Genomic DNA, 18,296 nt, shown 5'->3' with positions numbered 1-18,296 from the left:
TGAGGAAGGAGAGGAATTTTGGTTATTCAAGTAATACCAGTAAACTAGAAAGCCACAGTTCATTGGTATTAGTTTCCAGGAGTGATTAACTCTATTAACTTTAATTCTCATAGGTTTTCAGCCTTTAAAAAAGAAAAAAAGAAAAAAACAAAACCAACAAAAACCAAGCGAACTAATCGAGCCAGACAAAAAAAGTGGGTTGCTGCCACTGCAAGTAAAAATTCCCCTGCTGCCTATTTTTATTGGTGAATATAAGCACTGATCAAGGAAGAATTCCCACTGTAATAACATCTTTGCGTGTATGTTGCATGTGTAGCCTGTAGAGCTTGTAGTGTCTGAGGCAAGATGGACAAAGGGTACCGAGTTGTAATTTTAATTAGTCTTTTACCAGTACTTTACTGATGCATAAAGAACCTGTGACCTGTAATAGAGGCAGCTGTGGTATAAGCAAGTATACCAGAATCCAGATCTCCTAGTGCAGTGCATTAAGCTCAAAACCATCTTTTTAATCTGTGCCTTTGTAGCTGCCCACAGAGACGCCCGCAGGTTCTTCATTCCAGTGTTACAGGGTGTCGTGGTTTAATCTCAGTCAGCAACTGAGCACCACGCAGCCGCTCGCTCACTCCCCCCCACCCGGTGGGATGGGGGAGAGAATTGGAAGAGCACAAGTTAGAAAAAGTCATGGGTTGAGATAAAAACAGTTTAATAATTGAAATAAAATGATAATAATATGATGATAATAATAATACACAAAGCAAGTGATGCACAGTGCAATTGCTCACCACCTGCCGACCGATGCCCAGCCAGTCCCTGAGCAGCGGCCCCCCCGGCCAGCTGTCCCCAGTTTATGTACTGCGCATGACGTCACATGGTATGGAATGTCCCTTTGGCCAGTTTGGCTGTGCCCCCTCCCAGCTTCTTGTGCACCTCCGGCCTTCTCAGTCGGTAGAGCATGGAAAGCTAAAAAGTCCTTGGCTAGTGTAAGCATTACCTAGCAACAACTAAAACATGGGTGCGTTATCAACTTTGTTCTCATCCTAAATCCAAAACACAGCACTGTACCAGCTACTAGGAAGGAAATTAACTCTATCCCTGCCGAAACCAGGACACAGGGCCAGGGCCAAGGCACACTAGGCAGGCTGGGCACCTTGGACCTCTAGCTCCCATCCGTACTGTGGGAGGAGGGCCAGGGGGAGCACCTCAGGCTTGCTTGGTGAATGTTTCAAGTCTGTGGCAGTCCTTACTGTGTTAGAAAGCTTTTCTCATCCCCTGAATTCAATGAGCTTGCCAGGCAGCCCAGGCCGTTCAGTCTCAGCAGCAGCTACGCAATGCAGCTTGAGCCCTGCTCCTGGGGCTTTTAGCGAGGTCTTCCTTTGTCACTTCTGCATGGGTGAATGAAGCAGGGCTTGGGTAAAAATTCACTGATGCAGAGTGAGCAGAGAGTGTGACTTTCACTCTGCTTTTACTTCTCGGTCCAGCTTGTTTCAATATTCTGCAGCTGCCGCTGAATTAAGCAGAAAAGCTGAGATCAAAGTAGATGTGATGCTTTAGGTGCTAAAAGTCATTCCGACTTCCTCAATGGTAAGACAGTGAGGAGCAGGGGGAAAAAAAATCCGTGCTTCTTCCATTTTACATGGTCAGCCATATTACTGGCAAAATAAACACTGACTTGCACAGCGAAGCCTTCATCCACTAAGCCCAGGTTTAGTTGCCATAGTAACTCGTCCTGGAGATGAATGTGATATCCTAGACAGCAGGGAAAAAGACTTTGATTCCTCAGATACCAGTCCTGATGCTCAGAGCTGGCCACAGAGACGTGACTGCACTTCTTTGTTCATTTCCCTGGCACAGCCTGAGTAATTGGTGGCATGTTGTTCAGCCGTGATACAGAAATGCGGTGGTGTATCATCATTGCAGCCCTGGACTTAGCTGTGTTCAAATGAAGAATACACTGAAATGATCACGGGCAAAATGAATCCCGTGAGGGTGGCAGATTTCCAACCTAAGGATGCTGGAACTGATGGCGGGCAGTTTCCGTGTGCTAGCGGTGTCACTATAAACTCACTGTAAACTGTCTTGTAATAGCTTCTTAGCTGCCAGCTGAAGTCCTCTCAGAAAGATCAGTGGGTTCAGATGTAAACCAACAGGAAAGTATGCACAATTAATTACAGAGCATTTTAGTTTAGTTCATTGGCTTTTGGTTTAGTGCTACTGGAACCAGAGTAGACAATACTAGAAGTGTATAGGTAAACATATAAAGTCACCACTGGTTCAATAGCAAAAGTTACTTTCCTGATTAAACACACAAACAAAAAAATCGCATACAGCTAGCCAATAGCAAAAGTTACTTTAAACAATAAACAAACAAACAAAAAAATTGCATACAGCTAGCCAGTGATGGGGTGGGAAAAAAAAATGAAACACTGTTAATAAAGCCAACTGCTAATAATAAGCCAACTGCTAATAATAACTATACTGAGATGATGGGGTGGGAGGACAAAAAAAAAAAGTATAATTAGCCCTAAAATGAAACACTGTTAATAAAGCCAACTGCTAATAATAAGCCAACTGCTAATAATAACTCCATACTGAGATTGCATCAGACAAGCAATACACTTGAGGACCTAAACTAGAGCAGGGAATTCATGGGAGAGTCCCATGGGAATGGAGCTGCAGCCCGCCAAAGAGGCACTGAGAACTAGAAGCATGCAGCTCCTGGGGTCAAAAATGACCGGGCAATGTGACTTCTCCAAGCTGTATCCTCTGTGGACAACCTGCAAGTTCAGTATTATATTTAATTTAAAACTGTAGAGTTGAGTAGTGATGCAGAAACAACTGAAGTAATTTACTTAGTGTTGGTGACAGCCAAGTGCTTCTCACCGTTGGATGCAATATGTAGGGTAGAGAGAGGCTGCCAGGAGTAGAAAATCCCTTTAACTGCTGCTTATTGTTAGTTGAATACATGGGATGGAACATGAGATCTGTTCTAAAAATTCAGATTTTTATTATTTTTGGCAGTAAGGAAGATACTGACTGGCTCAGGTGCTAGTGTAGATGAGAAGTAAGCCCTTCTGTGGAATTCTGTGAATATTATTTTGCTTTGAGAAACAGCTTCTACTTGTCCATTCGTGATCCGTTATTAAAAATCATACAATTCATTTAGTCAAAAACAGACTACCAGAACAGTGGCTTTAGAGTATATCAGCAGCCTTATTTTGCCCAGAGGCCTTCTCCACAGGAATCACTAAATAAGCATTAGAAATGTAAATATGAGTGAGTCGGGTAACTGGAAACAACGTAAAGCTCTACACGTGTGCACAGGAACAGCTCGCGTGCTTGTAGGTGCCTCTGAAAGACGACTTTCAGGGCTTCTTGCAGGGACTGGATTTCATAATTTCTTTCCCTGGTTCTTTTCAAAGGCAGGAGGAGGTTCTCGTGTTGCCACAGGAGAGGTGTAGCACGCTTGGCTCTGTGCTGGTGCGAGGACATGAAAAGAGGCCCTTGAATTAAATACCTGGGAACTCCCGGCATCGGTGTCCTGCCAGAGCAGGAGCAGGGCTGTACTCAGCAGTTGTGCTGCTGAGATGTTAATCCTCCGAGCAGCCAGGGTGGCTGGCAGTCTGCAAAAGGCCTTTAGCAGAAGTTTGGGAAGGTTCTTCATTGTTCCTGCAGGAAATGCCAAAGCACACTCCTGTAGGGAATTGCTTTAACCCTGCCTTTGTGCAATACTTCACCAAGGCAAGTTCTCGCACCTTTTATTGGCTTGAGGGAGCTGAAGTTCTCCCAAGTGATGAATGAACAAATGCGTCTGAGCAGCCTGCTTTAATCACGGCATACACGATGAGACTACATTGTCGCAGGGAGAGTGCGTTCCCTCTTAACGTTGGCTTTGTTCGGCTGAAAGAAAAATGATCCCGTGTTTCTATTCTGTCACAATATTTCTGTGGACAGCCTGATGTTTGCAGTAGAAGATGTGAAGAAGCCAGGGTGGCAGGACTGTTGAGTGGCAATAGATGGAAAATGAGGACAGAGGCGATTTTCATTGGCTCTACCCTCTCACCAGTTTGTTGCTTGTTTTCTTCTTGGTAGAGATGCCAAGTAGGAGTTGGGCCATTTTTGAAACATCTCTTGGGTATTACGGGTGGGAGGCAGCCAGGGTTTTTTTCCATTGTTGTTGCTGAGGGTTGCTGCTTTCACCTCTGAGTTTTATGGTGAGGGATATGTCATCGCTGGGACCTGTTTTAGTGCCAGCTAAATGTTATATAATGGTTTGTTTCACTATCCCCAGTCTGCCTTAATTCATAAAATTAAGGAAATCATTTAAAAGCTTTGCACTATAGTTCCATGATTATTGCCAGTGCAGTGAGGTGTTTGTTCACCTGGTTTCTAAAGAAACATTGAGAAATGAGTCTGTGTGGGACTAAGGGAGAGTAATTCACTTCGTAATAAGTGAAACCAAGGTGCCAGGGCTGAATGTATTAAAAGTCATCAGTAATCGTAATGGCTGTAAGTTCCAGTATTTCATTTAGAGAGGAGAGAAATGTGTTTTTAATCTTTTTATAATCACTTCTTCTTTCACTTCTTAGCAATTAAGAAAAGGTAAATAAACAAAACTGTTTTGAAGCTCACCAGACATTAGCATTGCTCTTCTTGGCTTCTTTAAATATATGCATTTAGTTACCATAGTAAACAAGTACCTATCTAGACTGATTCCATAGTTCTAGGATGTACTTTTTTTTTTTCTCAGCTATTTTGTGACACACCTAATTAAAATCTACTGCTTGGTTCTCCTTTGAATGTAGTAAAACCCTGCCTTATTCTTTCTGTCAGTTTAATCCCTCTTTCTTTTCCATTGACATATTTCTAATACCTCTTCAGACAGGCCAGACACTTCTGCTTCATCTGTACCGAATCCACAATGCTTAACACCTTTTGACAAAATGGATACATCCTCCCTGTGGCTTGGAATTGATACACGCTGTCAAAAAGGGTTTTCCGAACGGTCTCTCTTTGTCACCTTTACTAGATTTTTATCCTCTGTTGTAGAAATGTGCAGTTTAATGTTGCGTTTCAAATCATTTTGGGCTGAAAAAGTGTGTAATGGAATCAGGGTGTCCCCTGAATACTCCTAACAGTAGGAGATGCCTCTTTGTTTTGAACACTAGAATCTCAATAGACCCATGACAGCAGTGAAATTACACTTTTGACCTTGATCACTAAAGTGTTTCTTTCTCTGTATGATTAAATGAGAGTAACCAACAATAGCTTCCTCTAAAATGTATGAGTTTCCCTCTGTTTGTTTCTATAAGAAACTCAGAAAGGATGCTGTGCAATTCTCTGCTGATTGTGTTTTCCACAGAAGAAAAAAAAAAGAAAAAAAACCCCAAACCCTGCTTGATTCAAGGAGAGGTGGCTGTTTTATCCATATTAAAAATGCAAAAGCAATTGATATATTGACATTTTCCTTAAGCCAGTGTTGTTGCTACATCCTGAGTGTGAGAGCAGCAGTACAACACAGTGGCAGATTTTTACCCTTTTGTTGCCTCCTTCACACGTTTTAAAAGGGCATATATACTAAAGCACCAAATATTGTTTTAAAGTATTGAATCTGAATGTAGAAAATAACAATATACTTAAGGTTCTGTGTGAATGCTGAAATACTCAAAAGATCATTTAGCTGATCATCATGGACTATGCAGTTATGTCAATCCAAAAGATAAATGTAGTATTTTCTGTCGATTTACATGCAGCCTTTTAAGCTCCTGGTGTTTCTTTTCATTTGCGTGTGACTGAGTGGACGTAGCCCGCTGCAGGATTTGCTGTGACTGCCAGTCCCGCCTTACGCACTGAGGCGCTGGCACATCTCTGGCTCCACATTTAGTTGTTCAGGGCACGGCTTCTCTGGATCAGAAAATACTCGGTGAAGTGGCCAGAAGAGAGATACAAAATCAGATTTTTTTTGTTCCATTTTAGGCTACTTCAGCTGTGTTTTGGGGATTTTTTTTCCCAATATATTCCAGTTTTCTGTGAATATTTACCCGCTCCGGATTAGGGAATGTACTTTCTTTGTCATGCAGAGCATGTATCTGTGAAACACAAGGGCAAGTACAATCCTATAGTTTGTGTGGGTGGGGAGTTAGGTAGCTGGGTTCAAAAGAGGGGAGAGGACTTGGGGAAATCTGTAGTTTGTTTTTAGAAGGGATCAAAATAAGTGACTTAATGGCCTCTGTGGCCTCAAGACTTAAGAGCAGTTTCTCCTGTTTGGGCGCTGTGGATGATGCTGCATGGAGAGGGCATCAGAGCCATAGAGCGTTGGAGGGCTATACACCAAGGGGGCTGCAGATCTGTGAATCCCCATTTCCTATCCTGCCAAAAAAACTTTTGTTTTTTAATTTCTACTTCATTGGTGATATAAATTAATGACTAGTACTGGTCTGAAGCAACCTTGTCATCAGAGAATATTTGGTTAGTGTTGACATACTTGTTCCCTGCAAACATGAATCATCCGTCTGCCTTTGGCAGGCTCGCCCTGTGGCTCTGCTGTAATGTGTTTCACCAGCGTGGCTGAAATTAAAATGTCACTATTAAACATGGCAGAATCAGATGCTCTCTGGGCACTGCATCTCTTTGAGTTCTTCTTGCTTCCTCTGTAGCTATTTCTGACGGTTTAATAGGACAGCTGTATTCTGGTATAAAATAATACATTCATATTTCCACAGAGCACGGGGGGCTAAATGCTTTCAGAGCACTATTTCATTGCATACATGCATCTTTCATGCATGACAGAAGCAGTAATGCTCACGTAACGCCATGTTGCTGCTTAGTCCATTAGGAAGTGTAAAGTCAAAATTAATTGTTCTGCAGGACCATATAGAGTGGGTTTCTAAAAGCAGCTGCTGGGTTGTTTGTGGCTGCCACGTCAGCCAGGCTCCCTCCCCATGAGCAGTTATTGACTTTGGGCTATTGAATTCAGGGCTCTGGAGGTTGCTTGGTGGGAAAAGCCTTCAGTTGGTGCTTGGCAGCTCTGTCACTGCGAGGTCACGGAAAGGGCAATTCAGTCTCCAAACCCAATTAGGGCCTGATTCGGCACCTCTTCAATCACAGGGGAAAATCCCACTGAGCAGGGTGGCTCCCAGGCCAGGCTTTCGCACCCAGCCTCTCCAGTGAGATGGCTGACAAATGTGTCCGTTTTTGTCACTTGGGCTGTTAGAAATACCCTTTGCTGTCATGAAACTGCTAAGCAGCTGGTGTGGAAAGGTAGAGACTGGTAAGAGGATAATGAGCCCACCAGAGTTGAATTCAGACCAGTGACCTGTATATATATGTCTGCGTCCCTCCCGTTACTCATATCTAGAGCCATCTAATTCCTCGGATCAAATCATTTGACTCTTATGAGCAGCTATAACTTTCAAGTTGAATAAAATCCAACCTCTGAAAACATTAATGAAAAACATAAAACTGAGGCTCTGTTTTATCAGGTATCAACAGCATTGCTTTAATTCCTCCCCTCCAAAGGTGTTTGGGTTTTTTTGTGCTGGATTGTGCTTTTCATCCCAGGTGGCTGCAATTTCTAGTGAAAATAAGTTGAGCCATGAAAGGTTGACCCACTTGCCTCTGAATTGCTTTTTATATGATGTGAGTCCCTCAGGGCCCAATTCTATCCACAGAAGTGAGAATGATAGCTATCACATATATAGGAAGTATGTCAGTGTGCACAAAGAAAAAGGTGAACCTCAGACTGGTCTGAGTGGTCTTTAAAATATGGGTTTCCTGTGAAATGGTGATTAAAGGGGAAGCAAAGGATAATTAAAAAATTAGCCTGATGCCCTAGCAGTTATATCAATGTGTGTTCTTATATTAGCTCTTTCAGACAAGCACAAGATCAGTAGATCCCTTATGACTCTTTTAAACTAGCGTGTAAAATTTGGTTAGTGTCTGATCAGCTCCTTTGATCAGTCTAGTCTAGACTGTTGCTAGAGTACTTGGTACTAAACCCACAGACCCCTTAAATGGAGGCCTATTCAAGTGAGTCAAATTACATATGAAAAGGTTATAAAAACTGTCCACTGTCTTTGAGTAAATGACTCTGGTTCAAAGCCCAATACCTTAGGAATTGAATTAAAAAAAAAAGCAAAGGTGTTGTGCAGAAAAAGAGGTGGTGGAGTTCTTAATTGATTCTTAAATGACTGTTGGAAATCCAAATGAAAAATTTTCAGCAAACCTTTATTATTTTTAATTGGACTGGCATTTTTGTAAACTTGTAATATGTTCAGATCCCATAAAGGGGAAAAAAATCCATCAAAAATTCTGCACAAATTTCTCTTAAGAAATTAATGAGTTACAACCACCATGTCTGTCTCATTTCAAGCACACAATATTGTTTTTAATTGTAGCAGTGGAGGGCCAGTGGGAGCCTTCAGGATGTAGGTTGCACTCTTGCCACCTCTAATTTCTACATAGGATTGTTTGCAAGGGAGTGCTGGAAGCCCAGGAGCAGTAAGTTTGTTACCGGTCAAAGCAGAGCTGTTTTCCCCTCATCACTAGAGCCTTCTCCCACCTCTCCCATTGTAGCGCCATCCTGTACCTGTCTGTTCTTTGCCACATGAATCTCAGAAATGTGAACAGTTCCTTTCCTCTTTGATAATGCTCCTTCCTTTTGCATACTAGCAATAGTAGTTGATCATTTGGAGACAATTTTAGTCCAATATCATATCCAGAAGACTTGGAAAGTTATCCAGTGCAACTAATTTTACAAAGCTGTTTTGTACCCGGGCTGGTTTTCTCAAGATGCCTGTGTTTTGAATTTAGAGGTTAAGTTTTCAGTCTTCGTGTGCCTACCATATTTGTTGGATGCATTGCAGTGCCATCAGAATACCTGGCATAGAAGCAATGCCAGAAAATTGATCAAATCAAGAGAAGTAAGCTAGTGCGTAAATATCACATCAACAGGATGAAAAGATCACAGAAAGGAGACCATTTCAAACATATAGAAACTGGGATCCAAGTGACAGTTGCTTGTTTTATCTACACCAAATTCTGTGCCAATTCAAGAGGAGAGCTGGTACACTGCTACTATCCAAACACTGAATTAATCTACTTACGGTTAAGAAACAGCTCCAGAACAGGCATTAAAATCTTTGGGATGATACATAGTTCATCCAGCTCTTCTAAAGCGCCAAGCATTACTATACTTACAGAGCTACGTAAATAATGGAAAGATAAAAGAACGCAATTCTGTGAGTGAGTACATGACCCCTGAATGTGGTAGGAATACTGGGTAAATTCTTCCCCCTTGTGACTGTGTTTCAGCCAGGGGCATTACACCAGGGAAGAATCGGACTGTATTTTGCATGCAGCATAGCAGATTGTTAAGAGGCAACAGGCAGGTGTTTGAGAGAATTTCCTCTCTGCCGTTGCAGAAGCGTATGTGAAATCTCCTGGCTGATCTATAGTCATGCCATTACCTGTCATCTTTTGGCAGGTAACTAGTTAAATTTGTGTTAAACAGGATTTGCTTTGCCATTTCCATTTGCTGTTGGAGTAGAAGTGTTCTGACATGACATATGACCAATCAATAATTGGAAAGTGCTTGCATGAGTCATTTGAAGCCAGTAGTTTAGACAGTGTAAGCCACAACTGGGATTAAAACCTGCAAAGAGTTGTTCTACAGTCAGTGATTCTGCAGCATCTCCTCTGGGTGTCTGCATTTCACTTAATAAGGATACCCTGTAGACATCAACTGAAATAACTCTTGCCTTTGTTGCTTGGATGTTTTTGTGAGCTCTGAAATGAACTTGGCATATACAAATATACTTTGTTACCTAGCCTAAAGGATGCAGGGCAGGAATTATTATCCTGTTCTGCTGACAACTTCAGTAGAAAAGAAATGGCTTTATTTTACTGTGACTCTGAAGAGAGTAAGAGTGTGACTGTAACCTGTGGGTTTTCTGGGTATTTTTTTACAGGTTTTTTTTCTGTACTGATGATGTTTTATTACTATTACAGGGCTATAATAATCCGAAATGGCGAAGTCATTCCAATGTCTTCAGAATTCACTCCAGAGACTGAACGCCAGCGACTTCAGTATCTGGTAAGAGACCTGAGGACCAAATCAGGTGCTGCTGATGACAAGCATTGCCTGGTAATATCTAAGGTTCAGATACATGCCGCTGAGTTACTGTGGCTCAGTGAAGGACCACGTGTCCACTGAACACCAGTGACTGACCATATGTCTTTTAACCATCAGCAAGCGTGGAGAAAAGCCTGGTGGTGCAAATCCCGATGAAAGGAGTCTTAGCTCTTCTGTGGAGGCCGTTGATTAGCATGGCTGTGCTTGTGTACCTTGTTCAGCTGCAGACCTTCAGCAGCTCATTGGTGTTGAATAATGAGAGCTCAGACATAGAGCTAACAAGCCACAGAGGTATTTCAATCCATCCCAGTGTTTACTGTGTGACGGTATAAAATACCACAGACTGCTCTTTGTGTGCGTGTGAACAATATTGCAGGGTTTTATTCATTTGCTCTAATAGTATGCCAATAGTATCTCAACCAGGGAAAAGATATCCGACTTAGAGGTGATCTCAGTCAGCATTAGTAGCTGCAGGATAGGATGGGTGAAGAAAGACTGTTTTATTTAGTGCAGCAGTACCCATAAAGCTGGGACAGGGTGACTAGCTGAGGAGCTGTGGGATGCTTTATACGCCAAGTTGCGTTGGCTGATAAGCTGCCCAAGAAACATAAGTCAAAATGCATGGTGTTATTTTCCATGCACACAGTCCTGTTACTTCTAAGTTTTTCATCGATGGTCAGATCAGTTGGTTGAAGTTGGTTGGCTGTTTGTCAAAACATCGTTCCTAACGTGGCTGAGGGATTTCTTTTGTGCTTCTTCTGGTCTCCTACTTTTTCCTCTTAGAAATTTAAGCTTAAGCCAAGGCAGGCTCACTTTGCCTGACATGAGGTGGATAGGCCAGGGTGGTGGTGTTCCCTCTTCTTAAGGTGTCTCTTATCCTCAGCCTGGCCCAAGCACTGTGGTTTGAAACTAGGCAAAATGCCAGTGGTTGAAAGTGGGGGTGGAAGGTTTTAAAGAAAAATTCTAAATGCTTCCACAGTTGTCACGTTTGATTTTTTTTTTTTTTTTTTTTTTTTTTTTTTTTTTTTTTTTTTTTTTTTTTTTTTTTTTTTTTAGTCAGGTTCACCAGCTTGAAGCTGAAAATTTCAGAGAAAATACTGCTTTGGGAGTATTCATATTCAGAGAACCAAATGGAAAAGAGGCCTAATAAATATTTACAGTTCAGTTACATTTAAAATAATTTGTTTGCCTTTAAAATAAAAGGTATCTTTGGTATCTAGGGAGTCTGCTACTTCTGTAGGAAATACGAGATAAAGCATTGCCTACAAGGGATTTTTTCTCCTTTGATGTCCTTTCTGGCTTATATTTGAAAACAGCAGCTGATCTGAAAAGCATTTCTGCTGTTTCCTTTGGAAAATTCCTTTACCTTTGTTTGTTTATTTTAATTCTATATGTAACAAATATGCCAGGGCTATGGGTATCATGTTCAAAGAAAATACATGCAAGACAGAAAGAGCGTGAAACAAAATTAGAGATAATTTCAAACATAACATTCAGTAAGTAACATTTTTACTATAGTGGTTAAAAAAAAAAAAGACCCCAAATTTCTTACAAGGTTGGCATAAACATTACATTCCAAAGGTTGCATCTGTCTTGCTGATTAGATCCCAAGTAATTCTCCTTACTCACCTTGGCTGTCCCCAGGTTCTGCTATCAGTCTATTGCACCATCAACATCTCTCTTCTGCTGTTCTTTTTTGAAAGTTAGTTACTTTGGATTTATTTTCTTATATGCAGTTGAAGCTGAGTTTCTTTGTTTCAAACATGTTGCATTGCTCTTCCTGCACAATAGGAAGAAAATCACTTCATCATTTTAGCATTAATATTTTACTTGGCAAATGCAGAGATACTGTTCACTGAGGGGAAGCTACTGCACAGGCAAAGGGACGGTATGGATTTACAGCCTGCAGGCTACTGAGCTTTGGCTCCCTGTGCAGCAGACACTGTTAGCACAGTCAGGGCAAAGGAGCTTTCCTCTGCCTTTAGTGCCTGTTGATTGCTTCAGCCACACAGGATGTTGGTTTAGGTGAACTGGCATCTTCTGGATTCGCGTCCCCTTTTCTGGGCCCTAATTTCCATGTGCAAAGAAATCTGCAGGATAAATCATGCTCACAGGTCATGTGAGCATCTCTATGTGAAGTCCTCCAGCCTAGTCTTAGACAAAACTGTGCTTCAGCTAGTACTGGTTGAGTAACTGAGAGAGGAGGGGAAACAAATTTTTTCCCTGTCCAGCTCCCATTTTAATGCAGGTTTATTGCCATGTATCCAAGAATGGCCTTGGGTATAGGCCCCTGGCATGGCAACTTCAAAAGAACAAGTTGACTACCCAGTCATTATGACTTTTGAGCAGCATGGTCATCCCTTTGTCTCCACCTACACCCCCTTTTTATTGCAGTGGGAGGACAGCATACAGCTGCAGATTTCAGGCAGGTCATATGGCAGAGACAGACTTCTGTGTCAGGGGACTTGTGAGAGTATTGCAGAAGGCAATCAATCTTTCAGTCAGAGAGCACTTCTTAAGATGTAAAGCATGAAAGCCTTGCACCAGTACTCCCTTGATCCTTCGGCTTCTGTAGAGGTTCAGTGCAGCACACTGCTTCCCTTCCACTGGCGGGTGTTCATGAGCCTCCTTTTCTTTTGAATTTTTGTGTCTTTCTTTTCTTTTTAGCACTGTGGCAGGAGAGCTCACTAAGCGCCTACTCCAGGAAAGCTCTGGCTTCCTGTATCAGTGTATCTTGAGGGAGAACAAAATCCAGCATTGCCTGGGAACTGCTCTGGTACATTCAGCAGTTGTGCAGGCAACGACTGCCAGAGGCAATTTTCCTTTCATCTTCTGAGGAGACTATTAATTTCAGTCATGATAGTCTAACTTGCAACAGTAAATGGGTAGATTTTGTTACTTATTCCCTCGGAAAAAGTGTTTAAAATGAATGATGAATGAGTGTATTGCAGATGGGTGTATTTCTATTAGTTATCAAAGTTGCACTTCGAAGATGTCACGTGAGGTCAGTGTGGTGTTCCTGCATACCGTGTCCATGTGTGTAGCCAGGCAGTGCCCCAAAAGTTCACAGCTCAGACCAAAGATGGTGCACTGCTGCTACCAGGGCAGGCTTTACTACTGGTAGAGACTGGGTGGTCATCAGTGGCAGTGAGTCGTGGATGCTCTTTGTGTTTGGCACCATTCAAATAAAAGTTCATGAGCTCAGACAGGCATGGGTTCAAAGACGACCTATTCTTATCTCATTGTTCAGGTGAGGATTAAGTGATAATAACTTATCTGCTGAAGGATGCTTGGGGAGCCCAAGCCTGAAGAGGAACTGAACATAGATCTCCTAAATGTCAGTTCAGTGCTTCAGTTACAAGTTAGATGCATCTTAATTCTCTTACAGTTTGTGGCTCCCTGCATCACCCAGCGCAGGATTGCTTTGGCCGTCTGACACATTGCACAATGCTGTGCTAAGAGAGATGTGTGGTTTTATGGAAAGGGTCCTGGCCTTTCATAAGAGGAGAGACCAATTCAGGGATGGATTTGGCTCCCACTTCCCTCTTTCCTTCTACCACAACCTCCTTTAGTTTTAATCTCTGTTTGGCTTAAACGTGTCCATATGATAATGGCCGAGTAATTTGCAAAACTTCTGAATGCATTGTGCCGTGCATGCTGTTGTGAGCGGTAGTCCCATATAGTAAAATAGCCTATTGGAGAAAATGGCACAATATGATAAGAGGATAAAGTTGTAAGATATAGTTGACGTAGGGGAAAACAGCAATTCTGAAAATAACACAGAATACAGTGAAAGTGCAAATGCTGGTGGTGTCCCAGAGCAGTGCATACTGGAGGAGCTGGAAAAGGCATCAGCAGGCCTTATCGAGGTAAGATAAGATACATACAGTGTTCCCTGCCACCTAATTAACTGACACACTAGTGTGTAAGTCTAGGTTTATCTTAATTTCATATTTGCTTTGCTGATCACCAGGAAACACAGCAGGAAGTAAATGGCCTTTTGAAAGAAACATGACTAATATTTCCTTGAGCAGGCTCCATTTTAAACAACTAATGTTGAATGTAATACATCCAGCCACAAAACACACCATAAAATGGCAGAGTGCCAAAAACACATGGTGCAGACTATGCCAGATTTATGCCAAAAAACTGTAATAGCTTCTGAAAGAAAAATGATGGCAAATATTCCAGTTCCATAACACAGAATAACAATGTTGTCTGAACATACCTCGTAAGGATATAGAGAGTGTTTGATAGTCACTCTTCTTATTAAATTTTAAGTTCTCTGAATGGTGTTTCTGATCTGAGGTCCTTGCAAATCGAGACTAAACAAATGAAAAAATGGAAAATATGGTGTCTCATCACAGATGAAATTCTGGTAGTCAGTTCACTTACCGTTTTTGTTTCTCATTTGATCACTTGAGGGGATTTTGTGGTGTCTGCTTGTACATGTACTTGAAAGATCTGTAGGTTTTCAAAGCGTTGCTTTTTATTTATTTTCTGGTTCTGCTGCCCAGCACATTTTGATTGGGGTGGAGAGGGAGAAGAGTCCTGCCTCATAGTAAATGGAGAACAGTTCTCAACAAACCCAACTGGAAGTCGCAGCTGAATTTTATAGTAGAACATTCTTCTCTCTGTAGAATTACCAGTGAAGCATCAAAAATAACTGTTAAAAAGAAAAGGGTAAAAAATATAGAAATTAAAAAAAAAAAAGCCCCAAAAAGTCCCCATTTCTTCACATAAGAATTCAGCTCACAGGCACCAGAAGCTTCCAAATTGCTCTTTTCCCTCTGTTCTACTGACGCCAAAAATATTAGAATCAAGTTAAGATCCCTGGATTGTAAATCAAGCATTGAGGCTTGGCTGCAGAAGAGAAATCTTATTTGAACATTAGCAGTCCACTGGTAACTCTGCCAGCTTTATTAATCTTATTTCACTTGTGACCTCAGACTTTCCATCTGAGTAAATCTTTATGAAATGCAGTCTCTCCCAATCGCGTTACCTTTTCAATAAAGGAAATTCTTGTTTTCAAGGGGAAAAATGCTAAAAGCCTGTAACTTCTTTCTTCTGGACCTGTGATCCAGCCTAACAAGTAATCTCATAATCTAAAGGTTAAATAACTTCATTTTGATGTCAGGTTTGAGGTTTTTTTGCTTTAAATGAGGCTTCTTGTTTTGTAGGCAGGCAACAGTAGTCTTTAGCTAGAAGTGGTTTGTAATGATTTAATCAAGATAGGCTGTGCATTTTTAGAAGTGAACTGAATTGCACTTTCAAAGCAGACTTCATTGTTTACAGTATCATAGACTAGAAAGAATTTAAAAAAACGAAAAAAAAGTCCAGCTCTCTGCTGTCAATGTGTAGCAATACATCAAATAAATCATTAGGGATGTTCCATCTTTTTTACGACTGGAATGAAAAGAAAGAAAAATAAAACATTTACATGTACTTTTAAATAAAGAATCCAGAGTTCTGCAAGTATGGAAAGCCTCATCTGGACTAATACTGCTAGACCTCTCAAAAGTCACTAGTGCTTGTCAACCATTTCTGTAATGAGGAACAGTGTTCCAATTAGAGGGTCCTTGAAAACAATATTTGGGTGGGGGAGGGGACCTTGGCTGACTGTAGACTGCAGGAAAAAAATGTAATTCCCTTAACTGTACACGGAGAGAGAATTTGATGGAGCTCCTGTTCCAGGAAGGGATCACAATGTCAAGATCACATTTGCGTGCTTGAAAGCCGCCTCTTGAAAGCAGAATCCAATCTTGTCGGCTACACACAGCAATCTCCCTCAGCCCCATTTCAGCCGAGCTCGAGGTGTTTTCTGGAAGGATGCCTGGCGATGGGAACAGGGACAAGCTGATGGAAGGTTAGCGCTGTGATGTGCTGAGCCTGATCCAACTCCTATTAAATTGAGCGGGAGCAGGCTCGGCCCTTAAATGGAGGAAATATTTTATTGTGAACTATCTGCATGATAGCTGCCAGGTAGATCAATAAGGGCTTCCACTGCTTCCTGCCGCTCACCTTTGATGAGCGCTAGATTTATGACAAACCCACAAACTAAAGCCAGCTCATTTGGTCTGCCCTGACGGCAGCTGCTGCTGGAGATAAGACAGACTTTATTGCCTTAACTGTCTGGATAAGGAAAAAGAGTTATCTGCAGAAAGGTTAAGAAACAACTTTTTTTCAGTTCCCTAGCCAATTTGACTGTGTCTTCAGAAGAGCTCGCTCACAATGTGGCTTTGGGGAGGGAGGGGGAAAGGCTTGTTTATGCAAATATTAAAGAAAAATGAGTGAGGTTTAAGGATTAACCTATCGTGTCGGGTGATCTGTGTATAAATCCAAACCAAAAACCTGTGTGGTGGACAAAGAGCCTCGCAATGCTCTCAAGTACAGTCAGCTCTGAAGCACATGAGCCTCGGGCATGGCTCTAGCAAAGAGGCATCCCAGCATCTGCAGAGCAGCAACACCAGAAGGGACGGCAGCAGTATTTGAACGTTAACACCGTCAGAAGCATTAGTTGCGGTTGTGACACAAAACTGCTGCTGCTTTTCTTAGTCTATTCTGTACAAAGGAAGTAGTTTTTAGAAAACAAGAAAATAAAGTGCCCTGCAACTTGTGTTTATTTGCAGTGTCTCATGCCACGGGGTGCAGCACACTGAGCAGGTAAAAGGGAACATTTTTCTCAAGGCAGTGAAAGTTAAAGTGTGGTAGTAATACGAGGTTGTGTGCGTTGTTGGCATAGCTGAATGGGGAGTCAAAAAGCTTGAGCTTCACTCCACACACACCCCTCCAAGTCTCTGCTTGCCCTGTGGCTTTGTCCTTTGAACATTCCCTCCTCTCAGGTCACTGACTTACTAAAGGAGATGTGTTCTGTTTTACGAAGCCCTGTAGACTCCTTCAGGGTGAGTGGATGAGGTGTACTTCAGAGATTGCAAATGTTGAGAAGCAGGGAGAAGTGAAGGATTTTGAGGGCAAGAGGACTGCTCCCTGTAAGACTGTTGCCAGACACCAGGCAGGGTCGGAACTGGTGTATGTGCACATTTGCTGAAACGGAGCTCATCATCTTCCTTGTTTAAAAAGGGGGGAAAAAAAATGTGTGTGGGAAGGGAGCGGGAAGGGATGGTAATGCTGCCTCATTAAAAATAGATGATGTCTTGTTTTATGATGTTCACGTGGTATCTGTGGCTTGGTTTCTGCCCACAGGCTTACATGCAGCCCCACTTGCTGGGAAATGAGTTCACACATTTAGAGTTTCCACGGAGGGTGCAGCGTAAGGAAGTTGGAAAGAGGATGCTCTACCGTGACTTCAACATGACTGGCTGGTAAGAATGTGTCCTTCTCAGCATGGGGTCAGCCTTCTCCCCAACAAATGCCTGCTTTGTATGTATCTGATTAGTGTAAACTGCATCAAACATGGAGGTGTACGCCTGTGTACTAAAGGGAAAGGTATTTCCTTCTTTCAGATGTATTTTTCTTTTGGAAGTTAACATTTTAAATAGGTTGACCTCCCTGCAGAGCCAGGACCTCAGTTCATTTTAACGTGTGAGCACTCAAAGCGGAGCAAACACATAATGGGGAAGAGGTGTCAGGGGATCTTCCTGAAAGCTAAACAACTTTCCTGTCTTGGAAGTAGCTTTTTGTAGGATATGGATCAGTGGGCCGTCATGCCTTTGCATGCCGAGGAGTGCCTGCAGAAGGGGAGAGCTGCCTCCCATACTCTAGTGCAGCTGACCCCTGATTTGGGTAACCCTTGAGGAATTGTTTTAGAGACCGGCCTATCTGAATAAAAGTCGTAGCCAGCCTAAAATGAAAAGGTTTGAATGAACAGCATTGACTTAATGAAGTGAAGACAGGAAGAACAATGAGGGGTTTTTGTCTGTGGCTAAATGTCTTCATTGTTTTGTGTCAGTTCAAGAGGCTCCTTCTCAAGTGACTCCCACTCACTTAGAGAAGCCCTAATCCTTGCTGTTGTGGGCTTTGTGTGTGACCTGGACGGGATGCCATCCAGAGGGACCTGGACAAGCTCGAGAAGTGGGCCTGTGTGAACCTCATGAGGTTTAACAAGGCCAAGTGCAAGGTCCTGCACCTGGGTTGGGGCAACCCCTGGTATCAACACAGGCTGGGGGATGAAAGGATTGAGAGCAGCCCTGCCGAGAAGGACCTGGGG

The 18,296-nt window shown here is 42.3% G+C and overlaps 1 protein-coding gene across 1 annotated transcript in view; it reads left to right on the top strand.

Annotated features, from left to right (window-relative positions):
• Window positions 1-18,296, top strand: part of PPM1H (protein phosphatase, Mg2+/Mn2+ dependent 1H) — an 88,319-nt gene that overhangs the window by 40,841 nt on the left and 29,182 nt on the right. Inside the window, exons 8-9 of the mRNA XM_009281119.1 lie at window positions 10,006-10,090; window positions 17,333-17,451. Coding sequence (XP_009279394.1) covers window positions 10,006-10,090; window positions 17,333-17,451 — 204 coding nt within the window. The remainder of the gene's footprint in view (window positions 1-10,005; window positions 10,091-17,332; window positions 17,452-18,296) is intronic.

Source organism: Aptenodytes forsteri, unplaced genomic scaffold (genome assembly GCF_000699145.1).
Source record: "Aptenodytes forsteri isolate BGI_AS27 unplaced genomic scaffold, ASM69914v1 Scaffold4, whole genome shotgun sequence".
Lineage (NCBI taxonomy): Eukaryota > Metazoa > Chordata > Aves > Sphenisciformes > Spheniscidae > Aptenodytes > Aptenodytes forsteri.
Note: the sequence above shows the minus strand (reverse complement) of the source record. Positions and strands in the feature narration are given on the sequence as shown.